Source organism: Silurus meridionalis, chromosome 24, assembly GCF_014805685.1.
Source record: "Silurus meridionalis isolate SWU-2019-XX chromosome 24, ASM1480568v1, whole genome shotgun sequence".
NCBI lineage: Eukaryota > Metazoa > Chordata > Actinopteri > Siluriformes > Siluridae > Silurus > Silurus meridionalis.
In genome coordinates this window covers 7,074,650-7,089,089 of record NC_060907.1, presented here as the reverse complement: position 1 = coordinate 7,089,089, position 14,440 = coordinate 7,074,650, and the positions used below count along the sequence as shown (strand labels likewise).

Sequence of the window (14,440 nt, the reverse complement as noted above, 5' to 3'; positions counted from 1 at the left end):
ATACAAAACTCACAATTACTACACACACACACACACACATATATATATGTACATGGAGTCCCCGAGTTACAATGGTTTGATTAACATTTTTCTTTTTACCTTACAATGACGATAGCTATAAAGAAATGTGTAAAAGATATTTTGAGATGCCTCAATCTCACCAGTAGTCAACAGAGTTCAGTTCAGTCTCTGGGTTTTTGGTGTTTCAAAGAGGTTCCCTGGTGGTCTAGTGGTCAGGAGCGGAGCTCTCACCGCTGCTGCCCGGGTCCGATCCCCGTTCAGGGAACCAACCCAACCAAAATATACCCAATCAAATGTATTCTTTTATGAGTAGGCAGCTTCACTTCTGGGCATTAATCTCAGTTCAAATCCCAGCAGTTGCAACCATAAACTGCTCAGTTCTCTAAAGGAAAATTCTCAGATAATTGTTAGTTGCTCTAGACATTTGCTTGTAAAACATTCCGTGTTTACATGTACAGTATTACATGGACAGCATAGTACAGGCAAATCCATCTGCACTGTACTGGTCGGTGCTGCAGTGTCTCTGTGTTTACTGTCTCTCTGTCTTATGATGTTCTTTTTTGCACTAAATGTTTTGTACTTTCTCTAGTGTCCTAGTTAGTTTTGTGTAGATACTGTTTGTTAATTTACGTTGTCTGAAGCAGCACCTTGGTCCTGTGGGAACGTTTCGTTTGACTGTGTACTGTACTGTATATGATTGGAATGACAGTAAAAGTCTACTTGACTTGCCTGGATGAGGGCGTCTTCTGAATGCTATCAATGTAATGTATGGTCAAGTGGTGGTTCTTGAGTGTGTACCAGGGACACTGGGGACAGTTTTATATTTATATTTTATATTATTTTTTATAAATGGAAGTCCTGCAGATGTTTTTTGGACCTTATGTCCAGATCTGAGCGTTAAACCCGATCTGCCATATCAACCTACTTTTTTAAGCGTAACAAAAATAAATCCACCTCAGGGGAGTCCGCTTTGTTTTTTTTCACTGTGATGAATCTGAAACCTTCCCCGAATTCAAAACAAAACAAAAAATATCTGCTCGAAAATAAGTCACAAAATCCCTTTAGTCCATCAGTTTTCCACAAACACTGTTTTTTGCTAGCTGTACAGTGGTGTGAAAGTGTTTACCCCCTTCCTGATTTCTTGTTTTTGCATGTTGTCACACTTTAATGTTTTAGATCATCAAACTCATTTAAATATTAGGAAAAGATAACACAAGTGAACACAACATGCAGTTTTTAAATGAAGGTTTTTATTATTGAGGGAAAACAAAATCCAAAACTACATGGCCCTGTGTGAAAGTGTTTGCCCCCTAAACCTAATAACTGGTTGTGCCACCCTTAGCAGCAACAACTGCAATCAAGCGTTTGTGATAACTTGTGATGAGTCTGTTACAGCGCTGTGAATTTTGATCCACTCATCTATGCAGAATTGCTGTAATTTAGCCACAGTGGAGGGTTTTCGCGCATGAACCCCTTTTTAGGTCATGCTACAGCATCTCAATAGGATTCAGGTTAGGACTTTGACTAGGCCACTCCAAAGTCTTCATTTTGTTTTTCTCCAGCCATTCAGAGGTGGACTTGCTGTTTTGGATCATTGTTCTGCTGCAGAACCCAATTTCGCTTCAGTTAGAGGTCACAAACAGATGGCCGGACATTCTCCTTCAGAACTTTTTGGCAAACAGCAGAATACATGGTTCCATTTATCAAAGCAAGTTATCCAGGTCCCGAAGCAGCAAAACAGCCCCAGACCATCACACTACGACCACCATATTTTACTGTTGGTATGATGTTCTTTTTCCGAAATGCGGTGATACTTTTACGCCAGACGTGATGGGACACACACCTTCCAAAAAGTTCAACATTTGTCTCGTCAGTCCACAGAGTATTTTCCCAAAGGTCTTGGGGATCATCAAGATGTTTTCTGGCAAAACTGAGACAAGCCTTTATGTTCTTTTTGCTCAGCAGCGGTTTTTGTCTTGGAACTCTGCCATGCAGATCATTTTTGCCCAGTCTCTTTCTTATGGTGGAGTCATGAACACTGACCTTAACTGAGGCGAGTGAGGCCTGTAGTTCTTTGGATGTTGTGGGGTCTTTTGTGACCTGTTGGATGAGTCGTCGCTGTGCTCTTGGGGTAATTTTGGTCGGCCGGCCACTTCTGGGAAGGTTCTCCACTGTTCCATGTTTATGCCATTTGTGAATAATGGCTTTTACTGTGGTTCACTGAAGTGCCAAAGCTTTAGAAATGGCTTCATAACCTTTTCCAGACTGATAGATCTTAATTACTTTTTTTCTCATTTGTTTTCTGAATTTCTTGGATCTTGGCATGATGTCTAACTTTGGAGGATCTTTTGGTCTACTTCACGTTGTCAGGCAGGTCCTATTTGAGAGATTTCTTGATTGTGAACAGGTGTGGCAGTAATCAGGCCTGGGTGTGGCTAGAGAAATTAAACTCAGGTGTGATAAACCACAGTTTTAACAAATGGGCAAACACTTTTTCACACAGGGCCATGTAGTTTTGGATTTTGTTTTTCCTAAATAATAAAAACCTTCATTTAAAAACTGCATGTCGTGTTTACTTGTGTTATCTTTTACTAATATTTAAATTAGTTTGATGATCTGAAACATTAAAGTGTGACAAACATGCAAAAAAATGAAGAAATCACACCACATCTTTTTTTTTGCCAGCAAACCTCCTCCATGCAGTATCCCCTCATCTGCTGAGGCCCGCTGCAGGCTAAGGCTACCTATAATTCAATTAGCGTCTAGAGACGAGTAACGGCGCACACTTTGTAATAAGCAGCCTCGTTTCTCTTCAGCTATTGTGCCGCGTGTCTGGGAGAGCCAACCTTGCCAAATAGCAGAATTAGCATAACATGAATATCTAAGGTAATTAACGCAATGATGTGCGTCTAACCGGAGGGGTGAAGGGTTTACTTTGTTTATTTTACAAAGTACCTTCACAACCAGGTGTTCAGCATCTGATTTTTTTTTTTGTGTGTGTAACTGAAACAAATTATTTATATGTTTATCTTAAAGGCAGCAAAGATGCTTAGCATTAGTCCCAAATTTTATATAATGTTATATCTTACATTTTATTATTTTTATTTTTATAAATTATATTGTAAAATGTTCTATGGCTAGCTGTTCTAGCTAGCTATGCTAATGTGATCTCAACTGTTATTCTTTGTTACAGTCAACAAGTGTATAAATTTATCACTTTATATTTCAGTGGTTCTTGGCAGGTTATGAGCAGCTTAGCTTAGCAGCTAGAGAACATTAGTTACCTAAAGTTTCCTGTCAGGACTCCTGTCCAGCTTCACTCCTAGATTTACTTCTGCTCCTACTTTCTCTTACTGTTGCATATAAAATATGTTCAGAGGTGTAAATAGTACCTAAAAATCATACTTAAGTAAATGTATAGATAATTTACTGCAAAACCTTTACTGTTACAAGTGTAAAATCACCAGTTCCAGTATGACTTTATTAAAAGTGTTTGAGTATCTGATTTGAACAGTAATTGAGTATTTGACTCATATTGAACGTAGGCTCAAAGGTGCACTAGTCCTCAACACCAAGACACACGTTAGTGAAAAGCCACAATTTGTGAGGTTTTATTTCCTAAAATACAAATTAAATTGTAGACCTCAAGACTGCATTAACCATCAACACAACACAACAGAATAAAGCAAAGATCAAACAAGTAGGTAAAAAAAAACAAAAAGTAAAACAGTCTTTCAAAAAGTGATCTTCAATTAACAAATAAAATTATAGTATCATGTCACAAAGTAGAAGAACCCTTAGTGTTCAATTAATAAATCAAAGTGAATAATCGTATATATAGTAAAGCCAAATATTCAGAGCTGACTGTGATTTTTTTTAACATCAATAAGTTTTTTGGAAAAAATTCATAAATTATTTATTATTATTATTATTTATTTATTTATTTTTTTTTTTACTAAAAATGAGGTATTAATGACATCTTCAACAGAGGTGCAAAATGTAATTGGGGACGCTCGTTGTTAATTAAAATATAGTGAAGCAAAAAGTACAAATATTAAATTATTAGTTGAGACCTATTATTATAAGTCGCTTATATCTTTGATACTCAGTAAAACAGAAAGTAGCCAAAAAAATTGCATAAGAACAGTAATAAAGTACATTTACTCAAATACTTTATACCAATGGTTAGGTTCTCGCAAAAGTCAAGAAAATTGATCATATGAGACTGAACAAAGTCTTTTTTGACATTTAAAATAACAAATGTGCATCTTAAAACCCAGAAGGATATAACTTTTCTGTTTAAAGGATTACCTTGGGTTAGAAAACTTGAAGTTATAACTTTACTGCTATACTGCGGACTGTTACTTCGCATTGACACTGGAGTCTCCTTATAAAAATGCTTTTCCCTTCAGAGAAACCTTAAATATGTCAACAGTACAGAATTATATGGCGCATGGACAACACAATCCCTGTACAAGTTGTTACAATAGAAATGCTAATGTACTAGAAAGGGCATTAATATGAACCTGTGATTAAAACATTTTAAAGTAACGTTATAGGAAGTCAGTCCACAGGCAGGGGAGAGTGAAACACTGCAGTTAAAAACATATATATTTTTTTTCCAAATGTGTGACAACACATACAATAAAAACCTACTATACAACCTGATTTCTTTTTTTAAATAAATAACTTAAAATGAAAAAAAAAAAGCATGGACTGAGGTAATTATAGGTTTGAATATGAACGAATTTGCTTCCTTGTTTTCAAATTTACCGAGGCAGCAGACGGATGAGTTTAAATTAGCTTTCTTTCTTGTTCTCTTTAACCGTAGTTAACCCTCACCATAGCCTCTGACTCTTTTTGGCCTTTGACGATTGAGGCGTGTCCATTCTGGTAATTGTGTAATAACTTATATTGCTGTTATTAGCTCAAAGGTTCCTCCGGCCTGATGGAATGAACAACGTGACTAATTAGAGTTGACACTGGGGCACAGAGTCAAATAAACACCATCTTTTCTCTTCCCCATCAACACGGACACGGTGAAGTAATCAGATAGTATAAAAATGCCGGTTAGGGTCCATCCAGTATCTTGATTTTTAACATGACGGATATTTAGCAGCCTTTGTAAACGTCGTATTTGTGTGAAGAGTTCATTTGACGTGCAAGTTGTGCGAGGCTGCTGATATCAACAATTTAGTTTATGGATTTTCCATCAGGGGGCTTTTTATGGAGGAATCTTACACAGTTGAGCGCAAATGTTTACATCCCTCCTGTTGTTAAATAGAACAGAAGTTATTTTCTACTAAATATCAAAAATAAATTGCTCAGAAGATATACAGGAAAAGGATGAGCAAGCAGGTTATTGGAATCATTTTATGTCTTAGACATAGAAATGGAAATGCAACCTTTTGAGGGTTGTTTTTGATGGTTTGGCATCCCTAAGCAACAACTCTCTCCGGTCTCCTTCACTCACATAAATTTTGTAATTTAATATGCAAGAATGGACAGAATCAATACTTAATTATAGTAGATTAGGGAACACTGTTTAAATAAACATTAAAAGAATGGAGCCAGGTTCTGAATATTAGCTAGCGCTACGGTCTTGCTAGCTAGTTAGATAGTTTTGAATTTTTTCTTCCTTCAAAAAACAAAAATATATATTTTCACTAGTCATATCTTAAGAACAGAACACACTGTCTTGCCACTTTTAATTACATTTTTTTTTTTTTGCACAAATCTTTACACCCCAGAGTAGCCTTTCTGAATGAAATGCAGAGTAATTAAGATACAAATCATTTCAAGAAAATAAAAGATTGTTTAAACACAGTTTCATAATTTTAAGCCCAGTTTAGGGATTTTTAAGTAACAATTATATAATGTTAATATCTTGGGCAATTCCTGTGCAATAATTGCAGTATAATCATTTCAGTGCAGTAAATGTTACATACTCAATAACCTGTATGACCTTTTCTGCCATTAGTTTCACTGCTGCTACACATTTCGTACAGTATATTTCAATAAGATTGGAAATTGTATTGATTGTACAGCATTTGTACTTAATAATGAACTTAATGTTCAAATTAATTTTTTTTCTGTCTTTTTACTGTAAGCAACTGCAACCCAACTTTTTCCGTGTTCTACATGGCATTAGGAAAGTACTCCTCTCAGCTGTAGATTAATGTTTCATCTGCACACTTGTTGTCCGCAGTAAGAACTGCTGAAATTAACTTTTCATACGTGGTTTCATTAGAAATGTTCTTTGATCAGAGAGCCCAGAGAAAGGTTAGCGAGTAAACGTCTATAATAATTAGCTCATGTGCGCTGATGACTTTTTCTCAGTTCTCAGTTTGCAGAATGGCTTATTGCTTTTAGACATCTAAAGCTTGGAATACTTTATGTACAGTGTACTTAAGTGTTTATATGTACACTATATGGACAAAGGTATTGGGACACCTGACTTTTCCTGGCATATGCGGTTCTTCCCCACAAAGTTTTAGGCACACATTTGTATACACACACATGTCTTTGGAGGTTGTAGGATGTTAAATTTTTCTTTCACTTGAACTTGGAAGGACCAAAACTGGTACAGCATGATGATGCCCCTGTTCAGAAAGCCATCTCCATGAAGGATTGGGTTATATGGTTTTGAGTGAAAGATCTTGAGTGCTATAGAGCTCTGCCTCTGCTATTGCCGCCTCACCTAAATCAGTACCTGCCTTTTGTAATACCCTTGTGGCTGATGATAACAAATATCCATACAAACCATACATATGACCAGGTGATCAATACTTTTGGAAATAGTGTGTGTGTGTGTGTGTGTATATATATATATATATATATATATATATATATATATATATATATATATATATATATATATATATATATATATATACCTGCATACACACACTACAATATGTATAAAATGGCTTGAATAGATTAAGATATAAAGTCAGCGTGTGTGAGCGCTTCATAAGCTCGCACAGTAAATGGCACTGTATTGATTCCAGTGATTAATGGTTGGATGTAGTTGCATTAGTAATGATCTTGTAGTGCTCTTCTGTTTGCAGTGGAGTTCATGTACCTGGAACTGGCCTCCTTAAAGTCCGTGCGACAGTTTGTGCAAAGATTTAAAGCCAGGGGTCTTCCTCTACACACCCTCGTCAATAACGGTATGTAGCCTTAATAGATCACTTGGCCTCGTAAAAAAATAAAAAAAAATATTATGCTTTTAGAATAAAAATGGCTTGTTTCATGGATCATGGGTTTCTCCTTCACATGAAGTTTCTCAAGAAGCTTTTAGTGCTTCTTCAGAAGAACTAAAAGATGGAAAGAATTCACAGTTTGCTGAAGGGCATGCTCTTGGAAGCTCCTTTAATAGAAGTTTCCGCAGAAGATCAAACTGAAGAAGCCTTAACGATGATAGATCCTTTATTTATTTATTTGTATTTTTTTTCGTTCTGTTAATTTAGTGTGTATTAAACATGAAGTGTGTCACCAATGTGCCTTATTGGTTGTAGATCTTTTGGAGCCTGCTTGTGTTACTCCTATTGGTAACCATGGCCTGGCTTTCACAAACTTCTCTAGGTTCCCACAGGGGCTTTGCTTGGACCCTTTGTGGAAGAAGAAATTCTCTGTTGTTAGGCTTTTCAAAGAAGGAGGAACGAACTGAAGAGCTTTTAATGTGCTTACTTATTTTTTTATATACTTCTTCCACAAGAATACTGTACAAGGCTCAGCACTTTAACACTCCAATACTAAGTGTAAAAAACAACATATAGAGTCACCCTGAACTCCTCTTTACTCTTTTACACCCAGAGTTATAGTAGAATCTGGTGTCACCACAAAACTTATCTTACTTGCATCTGTTTCCTCTTGAGGTTTCTTCTGTGTGTCTTCTCAGGCTTTTTTCCCCTTATGGCTTTTTGCCTCTGGCTTGCTTATTAAACATCAACAGTTCAACACTTAAAACTACAATGGTTTTACTACATTCCTTAAAAAAATGCTATTGTTTCATAAGATCTAAGAGTCTATCACATTCCAGTGTGCAGCCACTGCTGTCAACAAACATGGCCGACCAAGACTTTAACTCCCTGGGCACTCACACACACTTTTGCTCGCAATCACCCAGGTACTATTTGAGAAGGTCTAAACACAATCGCACAACTTTTGAAAGAGATTCACACACTCTAGAGACCAGTGTTTTTATGGTTTACATTCATGACATTTGGCAGACACCCTTATCCAGAGCGACTTGCATACATCTCATTAACACTACTGAACCACTTGGTGTAGCTGGGAATTAAACCCATGACCTTCAGATTCTAAGTCCAATGCCTTAACCGCTAAGCTACCAACTAGTTTAGTTTAGTCTGTTTGTCTATCACCTGTTGATCACCTTGCCTGTTTCTTATAAACATTTCTTGACGTGGACGCATCTTCCTGTTTTCCATTAATGCTCTAAATCTGCAATTTGCATCTGAATGTGTTATTACATGCAGGTAGGCAAATGGAAGTTTTCTGGGATTTCTTTTTTTTTTTTTTTGGCAATTTGTGTGTAAGTCTGTTAAAGCTATTAAGGGTGCCGGATGAAGTACACAAACCATGTGCTTGAGTAAAAGTAAAGGTACAGTAGGTGAAATATTACTCTAGTAAAAATGCAGTACATAATTGTAAACATACATCAACCATGGTTGTGTAAAAATACATTTTTATTGGTAATACATTGGTGTGTTTGCTACAGTGCACAACATTTCATAAATTCATAAAAAGCCAAATAAATGCATCTATAGAATTGGAACTGTAGATATGCTAATATGCTATATACATTTATGCTAAATTTCACTACCTAGCAAACAAATTAGCTTAGATTTTGCCTTTGCCTACTCAATTCCTGTGTCTACTGAGGTAAACCTGGTGAGTTTTTCCTAATAAGTAAATCAACCATCTTTGTAGAAATGCTCTAATATTCATGTATTAGACCTTACTGACCTTTATGCATCTCCTATATAAAAGCACTGACTGGGAATTTTAAAAGCCAGCAGAACCAAATAACAAACTCATGATGAATGCCCTTTCTTATGACTATTCTCTCGTTTCTCGATATGGACGCATCTTCCTGTTTTTCAATAATGCTTTAAACCTGCAATTCTGTATGTGTTATTAAACGACAGCTGGCAAATGGAAGCTTGAAGGAATTCTTTGTTAAAAGTCTTTGTTAAATGTGCACTCTAAAGATTGGTTGATTTGTCTTTTTATTGGAACACTTTAATATTTTAGTGTAGAACCTGTCAACAATTGTTCCACCAGCCTTATTTTAAAAATCTAGAGCTATTAACAGTGGTGGATGAAGTACACAAACCATGTAGTTGAGATAAAGTAGAGATACGGTCAGTAAAATATGACTCCAGTAAAAGTGCTCCCTTTAAACCTCCACTTGAGTAAAAGTACAAAAGTATTTGTCTTCCAATTAACTTAAGTATATAAAGTACTATCATTTATTATGGCTATAATGTTCCTATTAGCATTTTTATCACTTTGCTTAATCAATTCAGTTTATGTGAAAAGACTGATGTTGAATTATATTAATGGGTCAAACACTGATATTTATTACAATGATCATGAATTATATAGAAATTATAGCTTGTACAAAATAAATCACACAAATAAGGTCATGGGTGTTTTGACAGGTTCGAGTTCGAGGAGTTTCTAGCATCATTTATTTCTCTCTAAATGTTCTGCTTGCTGTTGAACTGATGCTGAACTGTATGTTGGTGATCAGTAGATGCCACCCAAATCAAAACAAGATGCCGCCAATCAAAACAAGTTCAAAACTGGAGCGTGCGCTCGACCCTGATTGGTGACTTTACTGCGTGTTCGACCCGTTTTGTTTTTATCATAAATAAAAAAGAAACAACTGATTTCGCAAAATGTATTTGAGTAAAAAGTAAAATATTTGACTTTGAAATTTAGTGAAGTTCAAGTAAAAGTCTCCCCAAATGGAAATACTTCAGTAAATTACAGCTACGCAGAAAAAACTGCTTAATTACATTTACTTGGTTACTGTCCACCACTGGCTATTAATCATAGGGGGGGTAGCTCAGTGGTTCAGATGTTGGACTCAGAAGATCATGAGTTCAAATACCACCACCACTAATCAACCACTGCTGGGCCCTTAAGAAAGACCCTTAACCTTCAATTGCTTAAAAATATGTATCAGATTAATAATTGCTTAATGATATGTATCAGATCTTCCAAATGCCCTAAATGTAAATGAGGGTACATAGGAATAAATTTTTATTACATCTGTAGCTGATTTTTGATATATATATATATATATATATATATATATATATATATATATATATATATATATATATATATATATATATATATATATAAAAATATATATATATTTTTTTTTTCATTTCATTTTTATTAAAATAACTGCAGCAACTTAATCCATTTGATATTTATAATATAAAAAATGTAAGGCCAACACATCACTTTCATGCCAAAACCCCAGATGTAAACCCCAGGGGGATTCTGAACCCTTCAGTCTGGATGCAGAGCACTTGTCCAGAGTTCCTGTGGAGTTGTTTTAAAAAACTGTGTCAAACCTTTCAGAATGAGCAAAGATCACAATTAAGATCCACCATGGTGCGTTCTGTAGAAATCCAGATCTCCTGTGTGTGGGGGTGTTTTTTTTTTTTTTTGTCTGATCCAAGTCCTTAGGGTCTTAGGGGTCGTTTGGTTTTAACTAGATGGCTCCTATTTAGCAGGCCTCCCCAGGGAGCTTTGCAGACGACAGGAACAGTCACACTCCGTCCTGTCTCAAACAGAGAAGAATTAATAATGCACACTCCTCTCTCTCTCTCTCTCTCTCTCTCTCTCTCTCTCTCTCTCTCTCTCTAAACCCTCACTCTTTCTTCCTCTCTGTCTCCCGGGCTCAGGTCCCTTTCCAGCTGATAACGGCTGAAGGACAAACGCATCTGTACCGCCCCATTGAGAAACTAATGATGCGGAAAGGTCGGTGCTTGACCCCCGAGAGCCTCATCAGTGGCACAGAGGCAATGCGGTTAGGCATTTTGACCAGGCAGTAGTGGAAATGGAGTTTTTTTTTCCCTCTTAAGAATTCCACAAACACGTGACTAATCGTATCGTTCCATCTGAACCGACAGCTTTTTGTTTTTGTGTAATTAAAAAACACCAGTTTTTAATCCCGGTTTTAAATACATCATCGGACAGAGCGGTTCTGTAATCCTGATTACCGTGCGCTCAAGGGAGCCCAGCGCTAATTCTCTGAAGAGCACAATTATGATGGAGCATATGTTGTAAAACCGGGACCCCAGAGTAGGTTGTGCTCAAAGACAATCGAGCAATTTGGGGCGGGGGGATGGGGGGATGGGGTGTGTGTATGGAGCACGGATTAAGTGCTGTTTATTTCCCTGCCATAATGACTTCTCCCCTGTGTCAAATTATCCAGTACTTACTTCTCATAATGGATCCTTGGAACGGAATGGTTTCCAGTCTAAGTGTCGAGGCAGAAAGGTTTGTCTCAAGGTGAATGTGGCCCGCAGTGATCATCGCTCTGTTTCACTCGGTTTTCATCCCCGAGTGAAGAAAACATTCTAAATAAAAGGTGTTTCATTGGGATGGATCTCTCAAGATTACATCTCTTGTATTCTGTCATATCTCTTTCACGCTGGAAAACCAGTGGTGGATGAAGTAATGTAAATGATGTAGTAAAAGTACAATAGTTTTTGCCTTCAAATGTACTTAAGTATCCAAAGTATCCAACGAATTTTTATGACTCTAATGTTCCTATTATCATTTTTTGTCATAAGTCTCTTTGTTTAATCAACTCAGTTTATGTGAAAAAACTCTGTTACTCTCAGCACATCAGTCTATTAATAGAATGATTTTGATTTGTTTGATATCTATTACAATTATCATGAGCTCAAAACTTTCTTTAAAAAATTGCGAGTTCAAAATAAAAAAGAACGACTGATTTAGCAAAATGTAATTGATTAAAATTTAATATATTTTACATTGAAATGTAGTGCAGTTGAAGTAAACGTCTCCCCATACTTCAGTAAAGTACAGATACGTGTTTTTTTTTTTTTGCGAACACTTTCAGTAGCGCCCATATGTTACGATGTTTTATTTACTATAGTGACTGGCCGAACTAGTGCCCTCTCCTGGTTGGAGAATTAACATCCTAATATGAAAGCAGTCATTTATTTTTCAGCGATCAGACTGGCACGGTTACTCTTTTGTACTCTAGTACGCCTCTTTCACCTTGAAAAACACATATACTGTCCCTCTAAAACTCCCTAAAGGTTTTCGAATGGCGTAACCGAGAAGCGTTCACTCTATCCTCGAGAGAGCAGGAGTTAAAATCCCAATGATGCCATAGCCATTTGTGGCTGGGTGCCAAGGAAGCAAAATTGGCCATGTTCTCTGATTCAGTCACAGCAACACTAGCTGTTTTATGACTGGGGAGAGCTGGCAGGTGGATTGGAATTGGCAGGTGATCAAATAAAAGGAAAGACAATGAGGAGAAAAAACTCATATTGGACATAATTAGACCTTCAGGGTAATGGCGGAAATAAAATTTCGTTTTTAGTTTTGGCTTTGGATGGATTGATGTTTGCAAATATTACCGTCACTTGAAATTTTGCCCATGTTCTTTGCAGTATTCCGGATATACACGGCATCAAATTGGGAAACCTGGGGGCTCATTTGTCAGGAACCAAAGAAAGCAGGGCTAGTTTTGTTTGGAACATAATAATGAGCATTATAAGAACTTCATGTAATGTCCGGTGCAGCAATATGGAAATGATTTTTGCAGCCTCAGGTCAGCTTGTTTCTCAGGAATGAGAGGATCCAGAGCTTCAGATGTAGTCGTATTTCATGCTTTATCTGTCATAAATTTTAGTCTGAAATGTAAAAATTGAAAGTTTAAATTCGCTGTTCTAGGTCTTAAATAGTTCCAACAGGTCTTATTTTTTTTTTAAAGTCCATCTAAAACTGCCTCTAATGCTCATGGAAATGCTCATGCAGCACTTTAGAATTTTTTTATGTTTCTTTCCTTGGTGTAGTTTTTTCTTTCGCTCGTCCAAATATAATTCACTATATCATGACTACAAATGAGACCAACATGCAACAGCCAATCAGCTTTCTGCTATTGTAGTTGAACGGATTTAATTTTTCAGCTATGGGGAAGTGCAGGTTTACCAATACTTGGCGTGAAAAAACATTATCGTGATACAGGTCTTAAATTTCATTCTTGGTCTTTAAATGGTCTTTAAAATTCTTCAATTTGACTTGATGCAACCTGCAGAAACCCTGCTGGTTAAGGCTCTGGGTTTCCGATCAGAAGGTTGGCAGTCCAAACCCAGTATCGCCAAGCTGCCACTCTTGAGGACCTTGAGCAAGGCCCTTAAACCTCTGTGCTCCAGTGACTCTGTAACATCTATGACCCCAGCTTCCTACATCACTGCCATATGCGAAGAAAGAATTTCACTGTGTTGTCAGAAAAAGTACACACAAAAAGCATCGTTCTGTCTTTCTTTCTATTGTTTGAAGGACATACCATTTCAAATCTCACCACAATAAAAAGCCATTTATTAACCAAGCGGTTTAGTCTTTTTTTTTGTGAGTTTCAGAATTACTTCAGGTTAAAGGCACTTCAAGGACCTACAAGTTGCAGTACTGGCTTTTTTTTGTGGACAAAATCCACTTCAGCCTTAAAAAAACTGAACAGCCCAAGTATCAGTCTGGAAGTGCTAAATAGGTCAATGACATGAGTGGCATAGTGCAACAATCTCCAAGAGTTCTTCTTGGCTGTTCTCTTTGGTATCATCTGATAATCGGAAACATTTTCACAGCCACTTTAGTCTAAAGCCTCTTTCCCTCTTCCCTATGCCTCAGAATCTGTAGTTTGCCAAATCATTTACGTCTGAGGTTGAAGAGCAGTGTTTTAACAGCCCCCATGCTTCACTGCTTATGACTTTAGAGTCTATTAAGGCAAATCCCCCGCAAACATGACTAACACTGGCTGTGTGTAAAATGATCCATGAAAAAGAATAGAGCTCTATGCCCCTTCTACACATAATGCAGTTTCTAATTTGATGCTTTTCTGGTGCAACACTAGAACTTTTCATGCATTTATTTATTTTTTCTGCATCTCTAGCCGGTGTTATGCTGGTCCCAGAAAGGAAGACGGTGGATGGATTTGAGTTGCACTTTGGGCTGAACTATTTGGGCCACTTCTTGTTGACCAACTTGCTGCTTGATGTGCTGAGCGATTCTGGGCACAGTGGGAGGTTCTCCCGTGTCGTCACAGTGTCCTCAGCCACTCATTATGGAGGAAGACTTGACCTCAACGACCTGCAGGGCAGGTAACGCAAACTTT

General features: G+C 37.0%; 1 protein-coding gene across 1 annotated transcript in view; it reads left to right on the top strand.

Annotated features, from left to right (window-relative positions):
• dhrsx (dehydrogenase/reductase (SDR family) X-linked) overlaps positions 1-14,440 on the top strand; it is a 46,526-nt gene that overhangs the window by 18,788 nt on the left and 13,298 nt on the right. The window contains 2 exon segments of the mRNA XM_046837664.1: positions 7,092-7,193; positions 14,219-14,426. Of these exon segments, the coding sequence (XP_046693620.1) occupies positions 7,092-7,193; positions 14,219-14,426 (310 nt within the window).